General features: G+C 37.6%; 1 protein-coding gene across 3 annotated transcripts in view; it reads left to right on the top strand.

The window, feature by feature from the left end:
* The window catches only part of traf3ip1 (TRAF3 interacting protein 1), a 27,626-nt gene extending 10,774 nt beyond the window's left edge, over positions 1-16,852 (top strand). For all 3 annotated transcript variants that reach the window (XM_015384738.1, XM_015384737.1, XM_015384739.1), the window contains 7 exons: positions 3,812-3,896; positions 4,440-4,526; positions 7,266-7,395; positions 7,510-7,546; positions 7,632-7,708; positions 15,241-15,458; positions 15,637-16,852. In XM_015384738.1, the coding sequence (XP_015240224.1) occupies positions 3,812-3,896; positions 4,440-4,526; positions 7,266-7,395; positions 7,510-7,546; positions 7,632-7,708; positions 15,241-15,458; positions 15,637-15,802 (800 nt within the window). In that variant the 3' untranslated portion in view covers positions 15,803-16,852. The remainder of the gene's footprint in view (positions 1-3,811; positions 3,897-4,439; positions 4,527-7,265; positions 7,396-7,509; positions 7,547-7,631; positions 7,709-15,240; positions 15,459-15,636) is intronic.
* Positions 16,853-17,885: the final 1,033 nt, after the last annotated feature.

The following is a 17,885-nucleotide window of genomic DNA, read 5'->3' as shown; positions in this document are numbered from 1 at the left end:
GTTTAAGCATCCCTAACTATATACCCGATTTGGATGGACCCTCAGGGAAGGTGGGCAGCCATGTATTGCAAGGTTTTAATTTGTGTGCCATACATCCATTTTCAGTAGATTAAATGTAGCTCTGTGAGATATTTTATCTGGGGAACCTCTGAGGACCTTTTTGATCATTTTATTGTTTATGTGACTTTTGCAACTGGTTGATAATAAATGAGGCCTATGTATACAGATTCTAAATGTTATATTAGAAGTTTCCTATCCCTCTGCTTTAGTTATGCACCTTTTTGATGCTTTTGTTGTTTTGTTAATGTGACAAAAGTAATAAAAAAAAAAAACAACATGTCCACAACTTTAATTGGTTCCTGTATTTATGTTTATAGCAACATAAAATAAAAAAAGAAAACATTGTCTGTCTGATGTTAGTAACCTGGGGACTTTTATGGAGCTGGGCTTTTCAACATGCGGTGCAAGTTAGTCGGGTTTTAATGGTAAAGCAGAAGATTGAACTCAATGTATCGCTGGGCTTTACTGGTCCAAACAGACCTGACCAAACCCAAACTGGGCTGGGTGTGCAGTAGAACAAGGAGTACAAGAGTTTACAAACCAAACAGAAACTAGATGGTCTGCAGTGCAACTCTGATGTTAGAAACGTCACTCCAGTTTTTAAGTAAATGGATGTAGTTAACTCTGACATAGTGTTCTGGTATTAGATAGGAGCACTGTAACAACATATTTGATTATCTGAATTTGTTTAATTAATGTTGTTTACATGAATTCCTCTGAGTGGCTGTTGGTGGGTGTGATCAGGTAAATCCTGTCTTCCCACTGCATTCCTTTGTGTCATTAGTGCAGTGGGGAATATATTGTGCTTGAATCCCTGCTGATTCTCTCATAGTAACGCTCGCTTATTCTTAATGTACTTAAATCTTATTGTTGAGAACAGTGCTATTATCCAAATATCAGAAAAGTGTTTTTGTTAATTTTTTTTTTTTTTTTTTTGATTACATTCCACCAGGATCTGTGGCTACCACAGATCTATAATGTTCTCTCAATATCAGCCAATGATCATTTCCCTCCTATAGACCTGCTGGGCATCAAAAAATAAGATGTTGAATTATCATTAATCACACTTAGTCTGCAGCTCAGTGCACAACATTTTTTTTCATGTTAGGTCTGAAGTGTTTTGAGGCCACAGTCACAGAGAATAACAGTGAAATGAATTCCATTCAGCTTATTTGTGTAGCACCATTACAAAGTCCTTTACAAGGCACTCTAATACAGGCTAATTGAATTTATATACAGAAGTAAATGCCAATCATTATAGTCGGACTAAATTTTAGTTACATTTAGAACTAATTAACAGACTCATGTTTAAAGAGTCGAAATACCGCAAATCTATAGATCAGTCTTATAGTCAGTAAACATCTAAAAGGTTTAGACAAGGCCCAGATAGGTCCAAAATGAACCTTTTTGGTATCAGCTCACTATGTCAAGAAAGAGAGTGGTTCAGTATGAGCTGAAGAACAGTCTCTACCTGAAGCATTATGTTTGGGACTTTTTAATTAGGAGCACAGAACAACTTAATTTGCAGTGAATAGATTTTGCCTACTCTACAAATTTGGACTCTCTCACTGTGCAATAACACATGCCAACTACTGTGTAGCCTGTGTAATATTTTACTTATTTATGAAGTCAGTACATCTCTGCACTACAAGTGCAATAATCAAAGTCAATTTCTGTGTAGTCTGTATAATTTTCACTTATTTATGTGGTCAGTACAGTTCTGCAATGCAAGTGCAATAACTTGCTTTTTGTACTATATAAAAACTTTTATATTGTCTGTCGTATTTTTTCATCTTTAATGGCATCTTGCTTTAACTCTTTGTACTCTATATAAGCTACTGGAGCCAGAATATCAGTGAAGGAATAATTACAATGGATAAGTAAAGTTGGGTCTAAGTCTAAGAACCTTGTTTTATTGACCAGAGACCAAATGATGGGCAATGTTGGCTTAGGAGTGACTAAATAAAACATACATTAAGATCATAGTGCATCCAGCCCCACTGCTGATCCTTCAAAAAAATCTGTGTTGGGCACCGAAACTTTCAAACCTTAAGTAGTATTCAAGAAACCTGAAGGACAAGCTTTAGTGGAAAATAATACTAGGTTTTTTAGAAAAAAAAAAAAAAAGATATAAAACAACTTATATGGGCGAAAAGGTTGCATGCAGAAAAGCAGATCACAACCATGTGTTTAGATCAGGCCTCAAACTCTATTGATTCTAGGACTGGACAGTTATTTCGTTTATAACTTCACAAACTTTCGATTTCAAAATTGCAGAGTCACTCAATTTGGTTCACATTGAATTTAACAGAAGTACAAGATACTGACCTTTTACTCCCTTTAGGTGGTGGTAATACACTTTAAGTGGGTTTGCCACCACACAGTAGAGAGAAGAGTGGCAGTCAGCACACATACCCATGCAGGCATGGTAGTAGAAATAATTTTTACCAAGCAAAAGTAACAATAAAATCCAGTGACAATGGATTTTTGACAAGCAGGCTTTCATTGTTTTTAAAGAATTAAACCTTTGAATGAAACATCTACATGCTGGTTGTTAGTGCAAAGGAAAACCAAAATAAAATTGAATTCACAATATTGTTTTAAAAAATACTCAAGTTTTAGATTTTTTTAAATGTATATATATTTTAATGTGTATTTTAAGCCGTCAACGTAATTTTGTTTGGTTAGGTCTCATGACAGATTGTCCAGAAAGAAGAACAAAGATCTTCTTCCTCAATCTACTTTTCGCTGCAGCCTTGAAATACACAATTGATCAGTCAATGATTGAATTCCTGGTTTTAAAATGTTTGGGAGAAAATGACAAGCTTGAGAAAATTCAATGTCATGTCCATCACAAGGTGTTGATCACCTGCACTAATGTTACTAATGCAATACAATAGTTATTTGTGATTGTATGATTTTTAGATTAAGAAAATAATAAAAAGAGGTGGTGACAGACAAAAGAAAGCATCTTACCTCTGTGCTTGGGTGCTAAGGTTTCTTGTTCTATTTTTTGTTCTTGTTGGGATATAAAGTGATTTTTTTATGTTGATTAAACTTGTGTAAGCTTTATTATGATCTGTTTTTCTATAGGGCTTTATTGTTTCATAACAAAGTAGTTTTTTTAAAAGTAATTTAAAATTAGCAGAGGTTCAGAAGTTGCATTATTCTGCCCATCTAGATGATAGTATGATTACACAAGAATCTAGCTCTTCACACTTCTCACTTCCTTTTGGGCTCTAACTTCAACTGCCCGATGGTATGTTTCCTGTTATGCACAAAGTCACTTTTGCACCTCTTGTTAAATCATTATTCCTAACTGAAAAGTTACTTTCTTTTTTTTTCATTATAACAGCTTATTGTTTGTAAAAAATAAAAAATAATAAAAAAAAATGTAAATTTCATGACAAATACCCTTTGATTATGCTTGTGAAATGTGAAAACAGTTCATTTCTAATTCCAGGCCACCTGAAACAGAAAACAACTTATTTCTGATTACAAACCAATTTATCCATTTTATTTGTAATTACTTTGACAATAGTTTAAAATCCTAAATGTTTATAGAGGCGTTCATTTCCAGATGTAAATATATCTTTAAAAGCACACAAAGAGTCATGCATAGGGTCCATTCAGTTTTTGAAGACTGGTTTCTGTTTCTTAGATTGTTGTTTTATAAATTCTCAGACTGCTAAACATATGTGTCATCTTTGCTCTGCTGTCCAGATTGAATCCCTTTTCTTTCCTATCACAGATGGAGAGCTTCCACTAGCACAGAGACATGTCCCTCAGGAGAATGGAGACGCCAATGCAGTGCCATCATCAGACCAGACTTCTGGGTATGAACAACCTATGTTTGATTTACCTGTAACCATAACTTTAGACCCTCTAGCCAATCCTGCTTCCATTATAAAAGGTTAAACATGATCCTTAGTCTCTTTATATGTTCCATTTCTTTCCTAATATGTCAGAACCAAACTGACTTCATTTTAGATTTTATCTAAAAGCAGTGATGTGTCTTATTGTATTTATATGAAACTGAATCCCATTTTGTTCCAGATTGTTCCCAGTTCTTGGAACATGATCAAGTCTTTGTTTACAGACTGGAAAGATTTGAAAGTCGTCTTCCTTTGGCTGACTAATCATTTTTGATTAGCCTGTCAGGCAGCTGTACCACTGCAGCTGTTATTAATATTCAGACCTTTGGCGAGCAGAGCAGTTATCCTCGTAATGTTGGGATCTACATCACACATCTGGCAATTCTAAAAAACATCCCATTGCTGTTGTGTACAAAATAAGCTGTGAAAATAACAGCTCGTAAAGTGAAAAACTGGCTGTGAGTATTTTTAAAGGTTTCATGTGTATGGTTTCCCATTGTTCAGACGAACAGCTCGACCCAGCAGCGCTCGCCCAGCACCTCCTCGAGTCAGGAGACAAACAAGCAGCGCCGAGGGGACCCCAGCTGAGAGGTGACCTCATTGTTCCAATTATTGAATGTTTGTCCCGATGCAGTGCCTTGTAAAACCATTCATACCCATTGATCTTTTTCACATTGTTTTATGTTATAACCACAAACCTTTCTCTAGTTAAAAAAAAAAGATTTCATGCCATGAGACAAAACAAGGTAGAATGTATATTTGAAGTAAACTGAACCAGGTACATTCCTTAAAACTATCTTAGTCTATGTCATGCATTTTTATTCATTCTCCTGGATCAATACCTTCCCTTCAAATACATCAGCAATAATATTTTGTACTTCAACCAGTATCAGTTACTAAACAGTAGCTCTAGCAGGATGTCTTGTGTTGTCTTGCCAAAAGATGAACCTTTGTAGCAGTCTCAGGTCTTTTGCAGCCTTCCATGTTTGCCCCCATATGCATTAATCTTCTCAGGAACTCTGACCAGCCCTGCTAAAGAAGCATATTCCCTCACTATGTTGCTGTACTTAAGATGATGTTTGGTCATTTATTTATGTAGACACACATTTAGTAATTTATTATGTATAAAAAACACTGGCAAAACACTGAGCTGCACGATATTACAAAATCATGCAAAAATGACCCTATATGGATTGTTGACAGCATTTTTAAAGTTTTAGGGAAGTCATATTTAAATGTCAAATCATTCTGGCTTAAAGATGTATATAAATATACTCTTTATCAGACCATATTGTCCCAAAATTTCGAACATTTCTATTAAAATCTTAAAATCTGTGGGGTTTTTTGCGTTATTTTATGCAGGCCAGATAGTTATACGTCAGCTTGTACACCTAAATTCCGCCAATCATATATCAACATTCGTCTGTCAATCAAATATTTTCAGTCATAGCATCTCGATTCATATTGTGCAGCTAATATACGCAACGGTTGAAATAAGAAATAAGAATCATTTACTTTCCCATTGAGTTCCATCCCAGTGTTCACAGGGATGGAGGTCTGTGTCTTGGGCAGGTGTAGAGCTAACAGAACTGTCAGTGTTGCGAGGCAAGGGCTCAAACATGTACGGCTGTACTGTAAGCCTTCTACACCAAACCAAACTTCTGCCGCCCTGGCGTCCTCTTCCACAACATCCCCACTTTCCGATAAACCAGCCACAATAAAACTCGCTTGCGGACCTTCTGCCACAACAATCCCTCCCCCTTGATAAACGTCCAATCAAATTCACTTTATTCACTTGTGCAGTGTCGTGCACCACACGGGACAAGTCGGAAATGCAACGGTTGGAACAGCCGCTTCCCTACGACTTTAAAAACACCATATGTTTCTTGTGTGTTTTTAACACTGAATGACATTTAGCATCATCTAATCTATAGTAGAAGTTGACTTGGGCATCTATCCAAGTGTTGGCATTGGAATAGTGGTAATTTTTTAGCCTACATTTATCAACATATTAAAATCGGGATTTTCAAAGGCTTAGACAAGCTGGATATAGAGTTAGATAGCTAAATAGTTAGATGTAGCCCTATACAATGAACTAGATGTGCATTGATACTTTAAAGAAGTATTTGATACGTTTTTCTTTATTTTATAACTGCATTAAACCTACAGAATTAAAATGCAGGTGATGGCGTGTTAACCTTAGCTTACCTCCACATGTCTTTTACAATTATTAAGTCCACCCTGGGTAATACTGAAAGCACTATTGCATACTGTGCACCTCTCCACGGTCTCATTATTCTTCACCTTTACTCTACATGGATATACTTAAGTATATTCTCCTATAAAATGAGTCCTTTATTTCCTTTTTTTAATCGAGGATTTTTAACCTCTGCCATTTCGCAGGATGCACAGCTGTGAGTGGTAACTAGGGGGCTGTCAGAGAGTAAACCGAAACTTATTGGCTTATTTTTCTGACTAAACCAATCAGCGTGCTCTCTCACGACCAGTCGCCTTGACCCCTTGTTGAACAGAGCATCGCTTTGGACAGATAAACACAGGTTTCACAAGCAACCTCCTCCCCACAGCCCTCTCTTGTTGTGCCTATGCAATCAAAGTAGTTCTAATCCGCAGATGATGTATTAATTATTGTATTGCCTGCGCGCTCTCACTCGCATTAAAAAACACCACCTTGCATAGATCTAAAATCCGTGATAATTTATCTGACTCGCAGGCATCCCTAAACAATGATCAATATCGGGGAGACACCCAGAACTTCCGGCAGTCTATGGATGTCTGCATTTACCTCATGGACATGCATAATATGGATGGTTTGCGTGGCAATATAGTGTGTTTCCTTACATATCTTGTTTTGCCGAATGTTGCTGTGTCTTCTATATGTTTTTTGGGGCAACCGCAAATGTTAAATCTTTCTTTTATTTATAGGTGTTAAAATTTTAAAGTTCTTAATAAATTCATATGCCTCTCTTCAGATTTTTATCTGTAAAATAAAAATAAAAAACAGGAAACCATTAATTGGTATCTTCTAGGTAACAATTGTATGCTAGTGTTGATTTGTCTATTTCATAAAATACAACCCATTGGAGTTTGTGGATTTAGGAAAGAGGAAAATGTTGTAGAGCTATGAATGTTTTCCGAACCGTTTTTAATGAAGGACTGTTTAACCAGGACAAAGTGCCTTATTTCCAAGTTTGGTCATCCATTTCAATCAAGTTTTAAAACAACTTATAAACAGAAATAAGACTGAACACACTGCACTGATTGAAGGAAATGCTCCTTAAAAAGGTTCTCAGCACACTTCCTGTTTCAAAGGCTGTCCAGTGCCAAGCCCCCAGCTCTGATTATAATGGATGGGAAGAGAATGTCAGAGGAAGAGGATGGTGAAGATGAGCAGTTCCTAGTGGTGGAAGCAGCACCTCCAGATGCTCCTGAGATGGAGAGAGTAGGTGACATAAACATTCACTGGTGATTAAAATTAATCACCAATGAATGATGTATTGAAATCAGTGGTTTTGATTATAAATCGTAAAGAAACTTTCAATCTTTTCTGTTACAGGAACCTGCACCAGAACTCGACACAGATGAAAAACATGGTAAATGACTGAGTTCCTTCATTTCTTGAGGAATAAGAACATTTAAGGTTCGCTTTAGGAAGCTGATCTTTTTCCTTTAATGCAGGCGGACTTGTGAAGAAGATCCTTGAGACCAAGAAAGACTACGAAGCGTCTCCGTCCTCACTGAAATCTAAAGAACAGGTATGCTTTTCAAATATTTCCTTTTTTCCTCACCACTAGAGGGCAGTATTAGCCTAGTTCAGTCTAAAAGTCTCCTCCAGTCCTGTCAGCCTTTCTTTCTGAGAACTTTGTTCCCTGGGAACACGGTTTTAACCACAGACCTGCTGCAACACTGGCTTTTATCAAAAGAAAGATGTAAACAAATGGAGTTTGGAGGAGGAGGAGGTGTAATTGCGGTGCCTCTAAACCACAAAAATGTTCCCCTCCAGTGAAGGTGAAGGGCTAATAACCAGGCAGGCAGCTATGGCCCCTTGCAGACCACACACACTATTGATCCACACATCTAGATGTCTGGAGCAAAAAGAGTTGTTTTCTGAAGGTTGCTCAACATTTTTGGGTACTTAAGATTATTCAGCTTTGTAAGGTTTTCTGCTCAATTAGGAAGCATCTTAAATCATGGGAGGAAAATTTGAGAGCTTTTGCTTATTTGCTCCTTTCCCTGTCTGTCTCTCTTGTAATTACATATTTAGGAAAACAACATACTGCTAATAGTTTTTAGATTAATGTAGCCAAACCCAGCTTTTAATGTGATTACATTTATCAATAAGAAGGAAAACCACACATTACCAGAGAAGGATCAATGAGTATTTCAACTTTACCAGATTTCTCTAGATCTTCTAGAATCCTAGGTTTGCTTTTCTGCTCTTTTTCCTTTAGCTCAGCCCAAAGGAATCTAAAAGGAGTTGGTCTGAGGACTCAGATTGCCACATGAAGAGGCAATTTTTGTGTCTGATGAACTGTTTCTGGCTAATTATTTTTTTTTCTTTTGAAAATACCCAAAGGTGATACATTTTCAGTCTATGGGACCTCCCCACAGCATGCCAGAGCCCCCACCTTGCTATAGGTGCTTTTCCACATACTCAGTTTGTTTAAAGCTGACCCATCTTAAAGTGTTTGTTCCTGAAAGGTCAGTCAGACCTGCAGCTTTCACACGTTTGATCAAACTCTACATGGTAATGTCAATGATGGGATGAAAAGACACTTCTGATAAATATACTTCATAGCCCTTTTAAGATATTTAATTTATAAAAATTTATGAATATCTAATATATGAAATTTGTTTTACCAAAAGAAATAAATATCTCTGTACGTTTAAAGTATCCGTGGCAAATTTGGACTCATTCTGTTTTTGTATTTCCATGCAAAGTTTGCTATGAAAACATTTGTATTACCACTACATTTAAAAACATGGTGTAGTTCTTTGTTAGCTTTTATTCCGAGTATTTAAGAGTGGAGGGTAGGCTGGTCGCTCAGGTGCTGCAGGTTGCAGACGGAGCTTTGGGGAAAGCAGGCAGCTGTGGAAGAGCACACAGCTGAGCCAAACCGGACAGCACAGCTGCTGTAACACCGCAAGATTTTCCCTGAAAGTTTCTGACTCTGCTCGATATTAGTCAAAGGTCTTGGAAGAAATCCTTGTGTGGTTAATGACCACAAAGTACACACTGCGGCTCACAACCAGAGAAGAAAGATTTTTCAGACATGGTCTATTATTGCACAGTATGAACTCAACATAGAAGACAAAGATTTAGAAGAAAATATCTCTTTGTTTTCAAGTAGTTATTGAACAGAATACTATATATTTTTGTTGTTTAGTTCTTTATAAAGTAAAGAATTATTAGAAGGCGAAGCAGGTGGGTCATCTGTTGGCTTAGAGCAAGCTAGCTTAATAAACGTGAACTTTAGATTTCTAATGATAGTTTCAAACAGCTTTTTGTTGATAGGAATTTGGGTCCAGTTTACTAAGTTTATAAACTCTGAATATTTCAGACAGGCAAAGTTATCGTTTTCAGCCAGCTGAGCAGCAGTGCAGGAAAACAGGTTAAGAGGCAGAACCAAATGTTTTGGAAATTTGGTATTCTTTGATGCTCATTAAACTATTTAGGCTAAATTAAGTGAAACTCTAAATAAGTATTAAATAGAAAAATGCATTCTTTTTAAATAAAAAAAAATAATTTTTATGGTGCTGGTAGTTATTGTAAAAGTGATAATTTAGAAAATTTTCCTAACATTGAAGATTTCCCACTGAATAAATTTGCTCTAATTTAATCTTCCAACTTGGTCAGTGTGAGGAAATGGTTCTATTTTGAAATATTAATTTATGATGAGGCGTTTTTTTTTTTTTTTTTTAATAAATACATCAGACTGTGAAGGATACAGAGACATATAAGATTTATCTCTGTTTGTGTTGAATTAGGGCCTATTGTCCTATTGATGATGAAACATCCCTGTCATTGTTTATAGATTCTATTCTGTACGCCAGAGAAAGGGCTCTTTCATCAATATTTGGAGTATAAAAGCATCTGAAGCTTACAGTTTGGTCTAAGCTCCTCGGTGTGAGGCAGCGTATGCTGTCTGAGTTGGGTGGTCTCCTTCACTGAAGCATGGTGCCCTGCATCCCATACTAGCTGACCACCCTGACTGAGATGGATGAACTGTTTTGAGGTGTCACTCATGCAGAAAGGCCGCTGATCTATTTCTTCCTAGCAGCGACCTAAGACAGCATCCCTCGTAACTCGCGTCTGAAGCCGGCGAAGCTTAACCAGCAGTAAACTGAAGCTGCTCGTCAGGAATTCAGACACAGGATTGAAAGGATGTATGTTAAATGTTGTTTATGTATATCCGACTACCTCAAATGAGAGTTAAAACACACACAGATAAAACAGCTCTTTGAGTAACATGAGTACAGCCTTCTAGAGATTATCCTAATTTCCTCCAGACCTTCCGTTGAGTATCACCGTATTCTGCTTGGTCTGAAGGTGCAGCTCAATGCAGGTACATCCACTTATTGGAGCTGTGGGTTGTTAGTCTGTCGCTCAGCCATTACTGGCCTTGCCTCTTCAGCTGCATAAAGAACTGTAATGACTTCCTTCCTAACATGAAGGTCAGCCTAATGGACCAGTGCCTTTCCTTATTTTTAAATTGCAATCATAATGAAACATAAAAATGTAAACGCTGAGGTCTCCCTCTTCTCTGTTATTCGGCTAGTTTATTTATAAAACATTGATGTGTGCAGAATATGTATGTTCTTTGTTCATGAAACCAAATTTAGGTCTTCACTTTTTTATTCCTTTCTTCTCAGTTGCAAAACTATACACTCTTTGTATCTAAAGGATCTACAGTATATTTATGGGGCCGACCCTAATCATGACCCCTTAGCAGCCGTGTATATTGTTCCAAGAACGTTCTCCTTTTATTTGGACATTGTTGCCCTTCACTACAGCTGCATTTTCATTGACTTTGTGTGTACTCTTCCTTTTCGAAACCCCCTGTTCTTTACCCCATCAAATTAGCCTTGATGAAGGTCTATAATGTATAAATAAACCATGTGGCATATAAATGGATGGCTGTTGAGTGAGAGTCACGGAGGAGAAGGGCCAGAATCCTCTGTAGGATTGTCAAGAAAATAAATACCCCTCTGCAGACCTCGGTGTCTTCGTAAACATTCAGCTTTTTATGTGGAACCATGAGGAAATGACTCGGTGGCATTAGATTTTTGTAAGGCCAGACAGACTTGTTGGAGAAATTATTTTTGCTATTGGAAAATCTCTTTTTTTGTGTTTCTTCAGATGCAGTTTGAGTTTTGTTTTAATGCTGTGTAGTTTAGGATTGTTTAAAAGATTCAGAGTTCAGCCCGGATGTCAGGAGGTCGATCTTCCTCGTCTCCCCAGAGAGCTACTGTGACCTGACATCAACATCCTGTACCCTTGCTGCTCCTTACCTCACTTCACTGACTCTAAGCTATTTTTATTGTCCAGTTAGCTTTTTTTTATGAAGAAAAAGGCCCATAAACAACACTTAGAGATATTTTCCTTTTGTTTTTGACTCCTGACTCACTCTCAGATTACTTTTCTTTGGAACAAAAATTTAAAAAATTTGAAATCCACTTCCGTCCAGTATTTTTATGAGCATAGGCCTGCTTAAGAAATTTACCTACCTGAAACTCTCAACATAGTGTTAGTGCAGTGTTTCAAGTTTATCCTCATAATCTCTCTGGGTTTTACTTACTCACCCAAAAAAGTTGTAAATTGAAAGGATATTGATGTACTGATATACAGTCAGCCTATAGTTTCTATCATACCTGTTGAAGCCAGTGCTAATTATCATGAAAAAAACATGCAGGGGAAGGCTTTGTGAAAAAGGCGATCGGTTTAATACAAACTGGGACAATCTGCAGATGTTTTTTGCTGACAGAATTCACACAAACCATAAAAACTAATTTTATCACCTGATGAACTAGCCTCAGCGGTCTGACTGTTGACTCCCTGTTTGCCCTTTCTTGGTTTCCACCAGCTTGAATTTTTTTCTCAGGGTTTCGTTTTTCCCTCCAGCCATTTTATCTTCTTGGATCAAAAGGATGTCTTTCCAGGAGAGGAACCATTTTTGATTGTGTCTAAGACTTTATCCTCTACCTGTTGGCTTCCACTGAGCTCACCCACATTTCCTGCATAGAGGATCTTCGTTGGTGTAGTACTATCTCATGGCATCCCTTTTCCATATAGCTAATCAACAGCGACTCACATATTTGGCATAGTCCGCCATAAAAGTAGCATGAAAACTATTCAAACTTAGACGCCATCTTCCATTTATTGTAATCTCATCCTGTTTTAGAGAGGTGAATTTAAGAATGACCTTTGCTCACAGAAAAACAACATTAACCCTGAACCAATTAAGTCAGAAGAACAAGGAGAACAAAGATGGTTTGTGACATTGCACCATACTCCACCTTAAAATATAACATTAGCACTTCACATCCCCACTTTTAATTCTTTCTATCTAAAATAATGAATCATTTCTTGTTGCTCCTTTAAACGCTGACATAAAGCCCAGTTTTAATACTTTCCATATTTTAATGTTTTCCAACTCTAAAATGTGATGAAATATGGACGTTGATGACGATGATTAGAAAATTTTAACGCTTTTGTGCAGTTCGGCTCTCTCCAAATAAACTAAAACGTTTCCTCTAATTTTTGCTGTTTTCTCACTTAATGATACCCTAAAGGTTGCTATAGCGTCAACATTTTCTATGCTTGAAAGCCATTTTTCTTGTCAAAAAGTTTCTTTGAAGAATGTTTTTCTTTTTCCCCAGAAAATCCCCAAAAGCAGTCCATAGATCCGCTTTTTAAGACATATTTCCTCATGAAGCAAATTAGGCATGTGATGACAGGAGGAATTTCCCTTTGAATTGTACCTCTGGTGTTCTACAGTTCCCTCATTAGTTGGCACCCCCTAAAAAAAACACATTCACTCTATCATCTCACAAGAAAACATAAGAAATGGTGAGCTGTTGATTTGTCAAACTTATTCAGTTAGGGGAGAGATTCTTCAACAAAATAACTGATACACTACTTATGCTGATGCTTAACCATTTATTACATTTTCATATCGTTAAGTCATTCACTTCTGTCTTCATGAGTGAAGAAATTTAAATAAAAAGCTTTTTCTGGATGTAAAGTGGCCCAGATTTATACCAATGATTAAAAAGTTTAAAGCAACTTAAAACACGACAAACTAGGCTGGAATTAGACCCAAGTTTATACATTAAAGGAATGGAGAAAAGTACAGCATCTTTTAGCTGTTCAGGTTTATCAAGTTCAGGTTTATCTACTTTGATTTGTGGTATAGCTTAAAATAAATAAAATATATGCAGATTTAAATTATTTCTAATATTTACCGTATTCAGATAGATGTAAAGATTGTAAAAGAAAGTATGAATCTGTGAAAAACACCTTGTGTGATGTATGGTGGAGGATCTGTAATTCTGTTGTTTAGCTGTTTCTCTTCCAAAGCTCCTGGCTACCCTGTTAGACAGCAGGTCATGATCTATTGAAAGCCTGCATTTTTCAAAATAAGTGTAGTTGCAGATTAATGCATTAAAAGTGGAAATATTTTAGGCTTTTATTACATCTTTACCAGAGGGTCTGACAGGTATCCTGATGAAAAAAAGGAAAGCTTGGGCAGACCCTGACATGGGCGTCCTTGGTGCTGTGGTTTACGTCTACCAACACAAAGCGTGCACCAACAAGACGTTGTGTTTTTTTTTATTTTTATGAAGTTTTTTTTATTTTCCAGCCGTGAAAAAGAGGCGGGGTAGCTGGGAGGTTTGAACGGCAAACAGACTGAAGCCAAGGGTCCCGTCTGGACTCTGCAGACCTAAAACCACAGCTAGGCCGAATGAGCCATAGTGTTTGTGTAGCTGCAGGGTCCGCAGCACCCAGTGGAAAGCCACCCACCTTGCTGGGGGACCGCTGGGCCGAGGCTTTTAAGCCTCACACTCCTGAGCCCCGGTGAAACAGAAGTCCGTCAGAAACGTGGACGTGTTTCCTGAAAGAAATTGAAGCAAACAGTGAAGTTTGATGTCATTTCTGCCGTGTGGTCCTGTCTGGTTAGGCTGCCTTTGATTAGGTACTGCAGCTGTCTGATTCCTTTAAGGACAAAAGAAAGATAGTTTGATAAGAGTTCTGTTTTCATCCTGTTACCCGAGCAGCCTCTCTGACACCTTGTGTGTTTTGAAATGGAAAGTTTCCTTTAGTTTACACTCTGTTTCAGCCTGAGCTCTGCAGCTTCATGAAGACAGGTGCTCCCATCTGTGAAGCACAACATTTCAGGGCCCACGTTGAACTTGAAAGGAAGCATAAAGTGTAGCAGTTGTTACTCAATACTGTAGTAAAATAACCTCACTGCCACAGCCTGTTACTAAAATAAACAAAACCAAGATTGCAGGTGGGGGTCATGTGTGTTCGCCTCAGTCTCTGTTTGGTAGTAGCTGTGTGTGTGGCTTCAGCTTTGCATTGCTTTCACGTCTCACACATACTCACAGGTCCTCCAAAATCCAGCTGAGCAAACATCCTAAAGTTTGTTCTCCAAGAAGCGAGTTCCTGCCCCTGTGCCCCTTCACCATTAAGGAACTGAATGTAATTTGGATACGGCGCACGCTTTAGACTAGCCGGTCGGCTAGCTTCATCCAGCATGATCCAGCAGCGTGTTTGATCTTCATATAAACAGCCAGCCTGGTAGAAGTCCTCATAGGCTTGCCTTGAAGTTCTAAAACCACAATCCAACCCTGCTCTGGTTCTTGGCATCCAATGCTGGTAAAGGTGACATTCCAGGTTTACAGGAAGAGCTTTGTCTTATTTTAGCTCCATACATAGACTCCTGTGTTTTAATATCATTAAAGAGGAAAATTTTCTTCATTTGACTCATAAAACACATCAGCTGAAGGCAGCTTAATTTTCTCCCAGAGGTGTTTCAGATGAGTTGTAAAAGGTGACAAGGAACCAAAGATGGCAGAACGTGTTTTTGATTCCATTTAGAGTAAAGCTACATTTTTGCGGGTAAGGCATTTGGATGGAATTTACATCACAGGTTGTTGTTCTAACCTGCAGAAGGTGTTTCTGCCTGAATGACTTGTCTGAAGTTTTTATTTCCTAGTTTTCTTCAAAGATGGACAGAATCCAATGTTTTCATGCTCTTAATCCCACTAACCTCGCTTTCAGAGCTCGGCGTCCGAAACGGCAAGTTATAAAGAGCGGGAGCTCGTGACGAGGGAGATAGAGCGGCTTCGCTCCTCCATTCAGATGGTGTGCCGGAGTTCTTTACCTTTAGGAAAGATCATGGACTACATCCAGGAGGACGTGGATGCCATGCAGGCTGAGCTGCAGAGCTGGCGGCGGGAGAATGAGGAGCATGCACAGGCCTTGTTGCAGGAGCAGAGGTTGGCTTTCTGCACATGTTCATGATTTTATTGTTGCCGTTTCCAGCTGACCTACAGATTAACTCTGTTAACAGCCTGTTTTGTTTATTTGTTGGTCATTAACAATGAACCATTCATTTCACATTTGCAGTAAATAATCTTTGCTTTGTGTTTCCCTGGTGTATTTTTATCATTGCAGAGAAACAGACCGGGCCGTGGAGCCTCTAAAAGCCGAGCTAGCTGAGCTGGAACAACTTATTAAGGACCATCAGGATAAGATATGTGCTGTGAAGTCCAACATACTGAAGAAGGAGGAGACCATCCAGAAGATGTTGACTGGGATCAACTTCTCCTCCAGAACCTGACTGAAAAAAACTGAATATGCTCTGAGAGAGCTTTAGTGAGAGAAGTGGTCTGGGTCATTCAGACTAAAGAGCTGAATGAGCAGAGACCCTGCTTTAAGTTTCAGGTAACAGAATTAAACAGAATGGATCATCTGGCTGTTTTGGAAGTCGTGCCTTTGCTGGATGGGTCTGTGCACAGAGTTAGTGTGGATTGCTTGGCTGACGACACATTCTACAACCATACCTAACAATGTCTGATTATCACTTCACTAACAAGTCAAGAAGAGCTTTCCTTTAAGGTGCTGGAAAAATAAAATAAACATCAACTGTTTATAGGATTTTTTAAAATATCTAAATTCATCTACATAAAGAGAGATGTTCATCTGACTAAAGCTTCAACTGTGTTCAGGATGTAGGAGGAAGGTCCAGTTAGTCTATCTTCCTGCCATTCTCTATTATAGCACCTTTATTTACTCCTTCAGCTCCTCCCAAAAAGAAAGCTTTTCTCATCACATCATCTTTCACTCTTCTACTTTAGATGCACTGATGCACTTTAATATTGCCTTTTGAAATTTAAAACTGTAAAAGAGTTTCTGTAAACCTGGCAGCTGAAGAATTTCTTCCGTGGCAAAAAAACCCACTCAAACGTCCTGATTGTCCCACTTTTAGTTAACGCTGCAGTGACGCAGAAGACACCAGCTTTATGAATTAAAAACTAGAAGGATTACATTTCTATTTCTGTCATATGTGTATGAACTGTTCTTTATTCACAGTGCACACAAGAATGAAAGCATTTAGTCTGTCTTTGATATTTTTAATTTACAAGGTTACATATATGTTAAGACTACGGTATATGTTAATTCATTTTGGTTGTATTATTTACTTGTATAGTGGTTTAAATTCTCCTGAATGTAAAGGCATAAATTATATTTACTCAAAAAAAACCCTGGTTAGACTGATGAATGAAATCCAGCTGAATCCTTAGTTGTTGTTTTTTTTTTCCTGCTACGAATGAAAAATAAAAAAGTTACAGAAGAGAGTTTTAGGGAGCCTGTTTGAAATCATGCCCACCTGGTTCTTTTTTAAAGGTTGTGTATCTCATGAAGAGCGTTTCCTGATCCTAATCCTGTTTGAAAAAGGTCCTGACATAAAGCCGTGAAGCTCATTCACCTTTTACTCCACTGGTTTAATCTCATAACCACCTTTTTAAAAAAAAATCCAACCTTTTTTGTTAATAGACGTGGAGGCGAGTTGTTACAGTAACACAGCAAAGGGTTGCATTCTGGGGTCCCAAAGTTTCCATAACAACCATTTTGCCATATCCGCATGGTAACCGATCATCTGGTTCATTGTTAAAAGGCATAAACGCATAAAATTGGCTTAACATGCCTAGAATATCGAAAGAAGGAAAGAAAACGAAATCTAAAAAGGAATTTCCGTGACCACCAGGGGGCCAATGGGTCCTCTGAAAAAAACTTTAGTAATATATTTTTTTTTTTCCTTCACTAAAAAAATTTCTTTACTTGGTTGGATTTGATTTAATCTTTCTAAATAAAATACCAGTTGGTGCCAACAAGTGGGTGATGTAAAGAGCTTATTTAAACACTTAACGATGACATCTGTGCTAAAAACAAACTCTGATTTCTGATAATCTCATGGCCTGAAATCAATTTACTAAACAGACAGATATTTAAAACTAAGTAGTTAAATATTGAAGGCCTCTGAGAGAAACATGCCACTGTATGACTGGCACATTAATCTGACTGCTTACGAAAAGGAAATAAAATTTACAGTCTCTTATAAATATTAGTTTCCATTACAGCGAAAATTCAGCAGTCAATCTGCACTAATTAGATTTTATTTTTACAGCAGTATTTGAGGACATCCTTCAAAAATAAATCAGAACCACACAGGATTTTTAATCGTAGAGCATCTGATGGAGTGTTGACCTGTACGCTCCTTTGTTATTCAAAATGACTACCTTCACTGCACACTGTTTGTAACGTGCTCTCAGTTTACCTTTAACTGTACATAATGTATATGTGGAGATTGTACGATAGTCTAAATGGCTATATAATTTTGTAGTGGAGTGAAATAAATGAAC

Source organism: Cyprinodon variegatus, unplaced genomic scaffold (assembly GCF_000732505.1).
Source record: "Cyprinodon variegatus isolate N-32 unplaced genomic scaffold, C_variegatus-1.0 Scaffold321, whole genome shotgun sequence".
Taxonomy (NCBI): Eukaryota; Metazoa; Chordata; class Actinopteri; order Cyprinodontiformes; family Cyprinodontidae; genus Cyprinodon; species Cyprinodon variegatus.
This window is presented reverse-complemented; position numbering and strand designations above follow the sequence as displayed.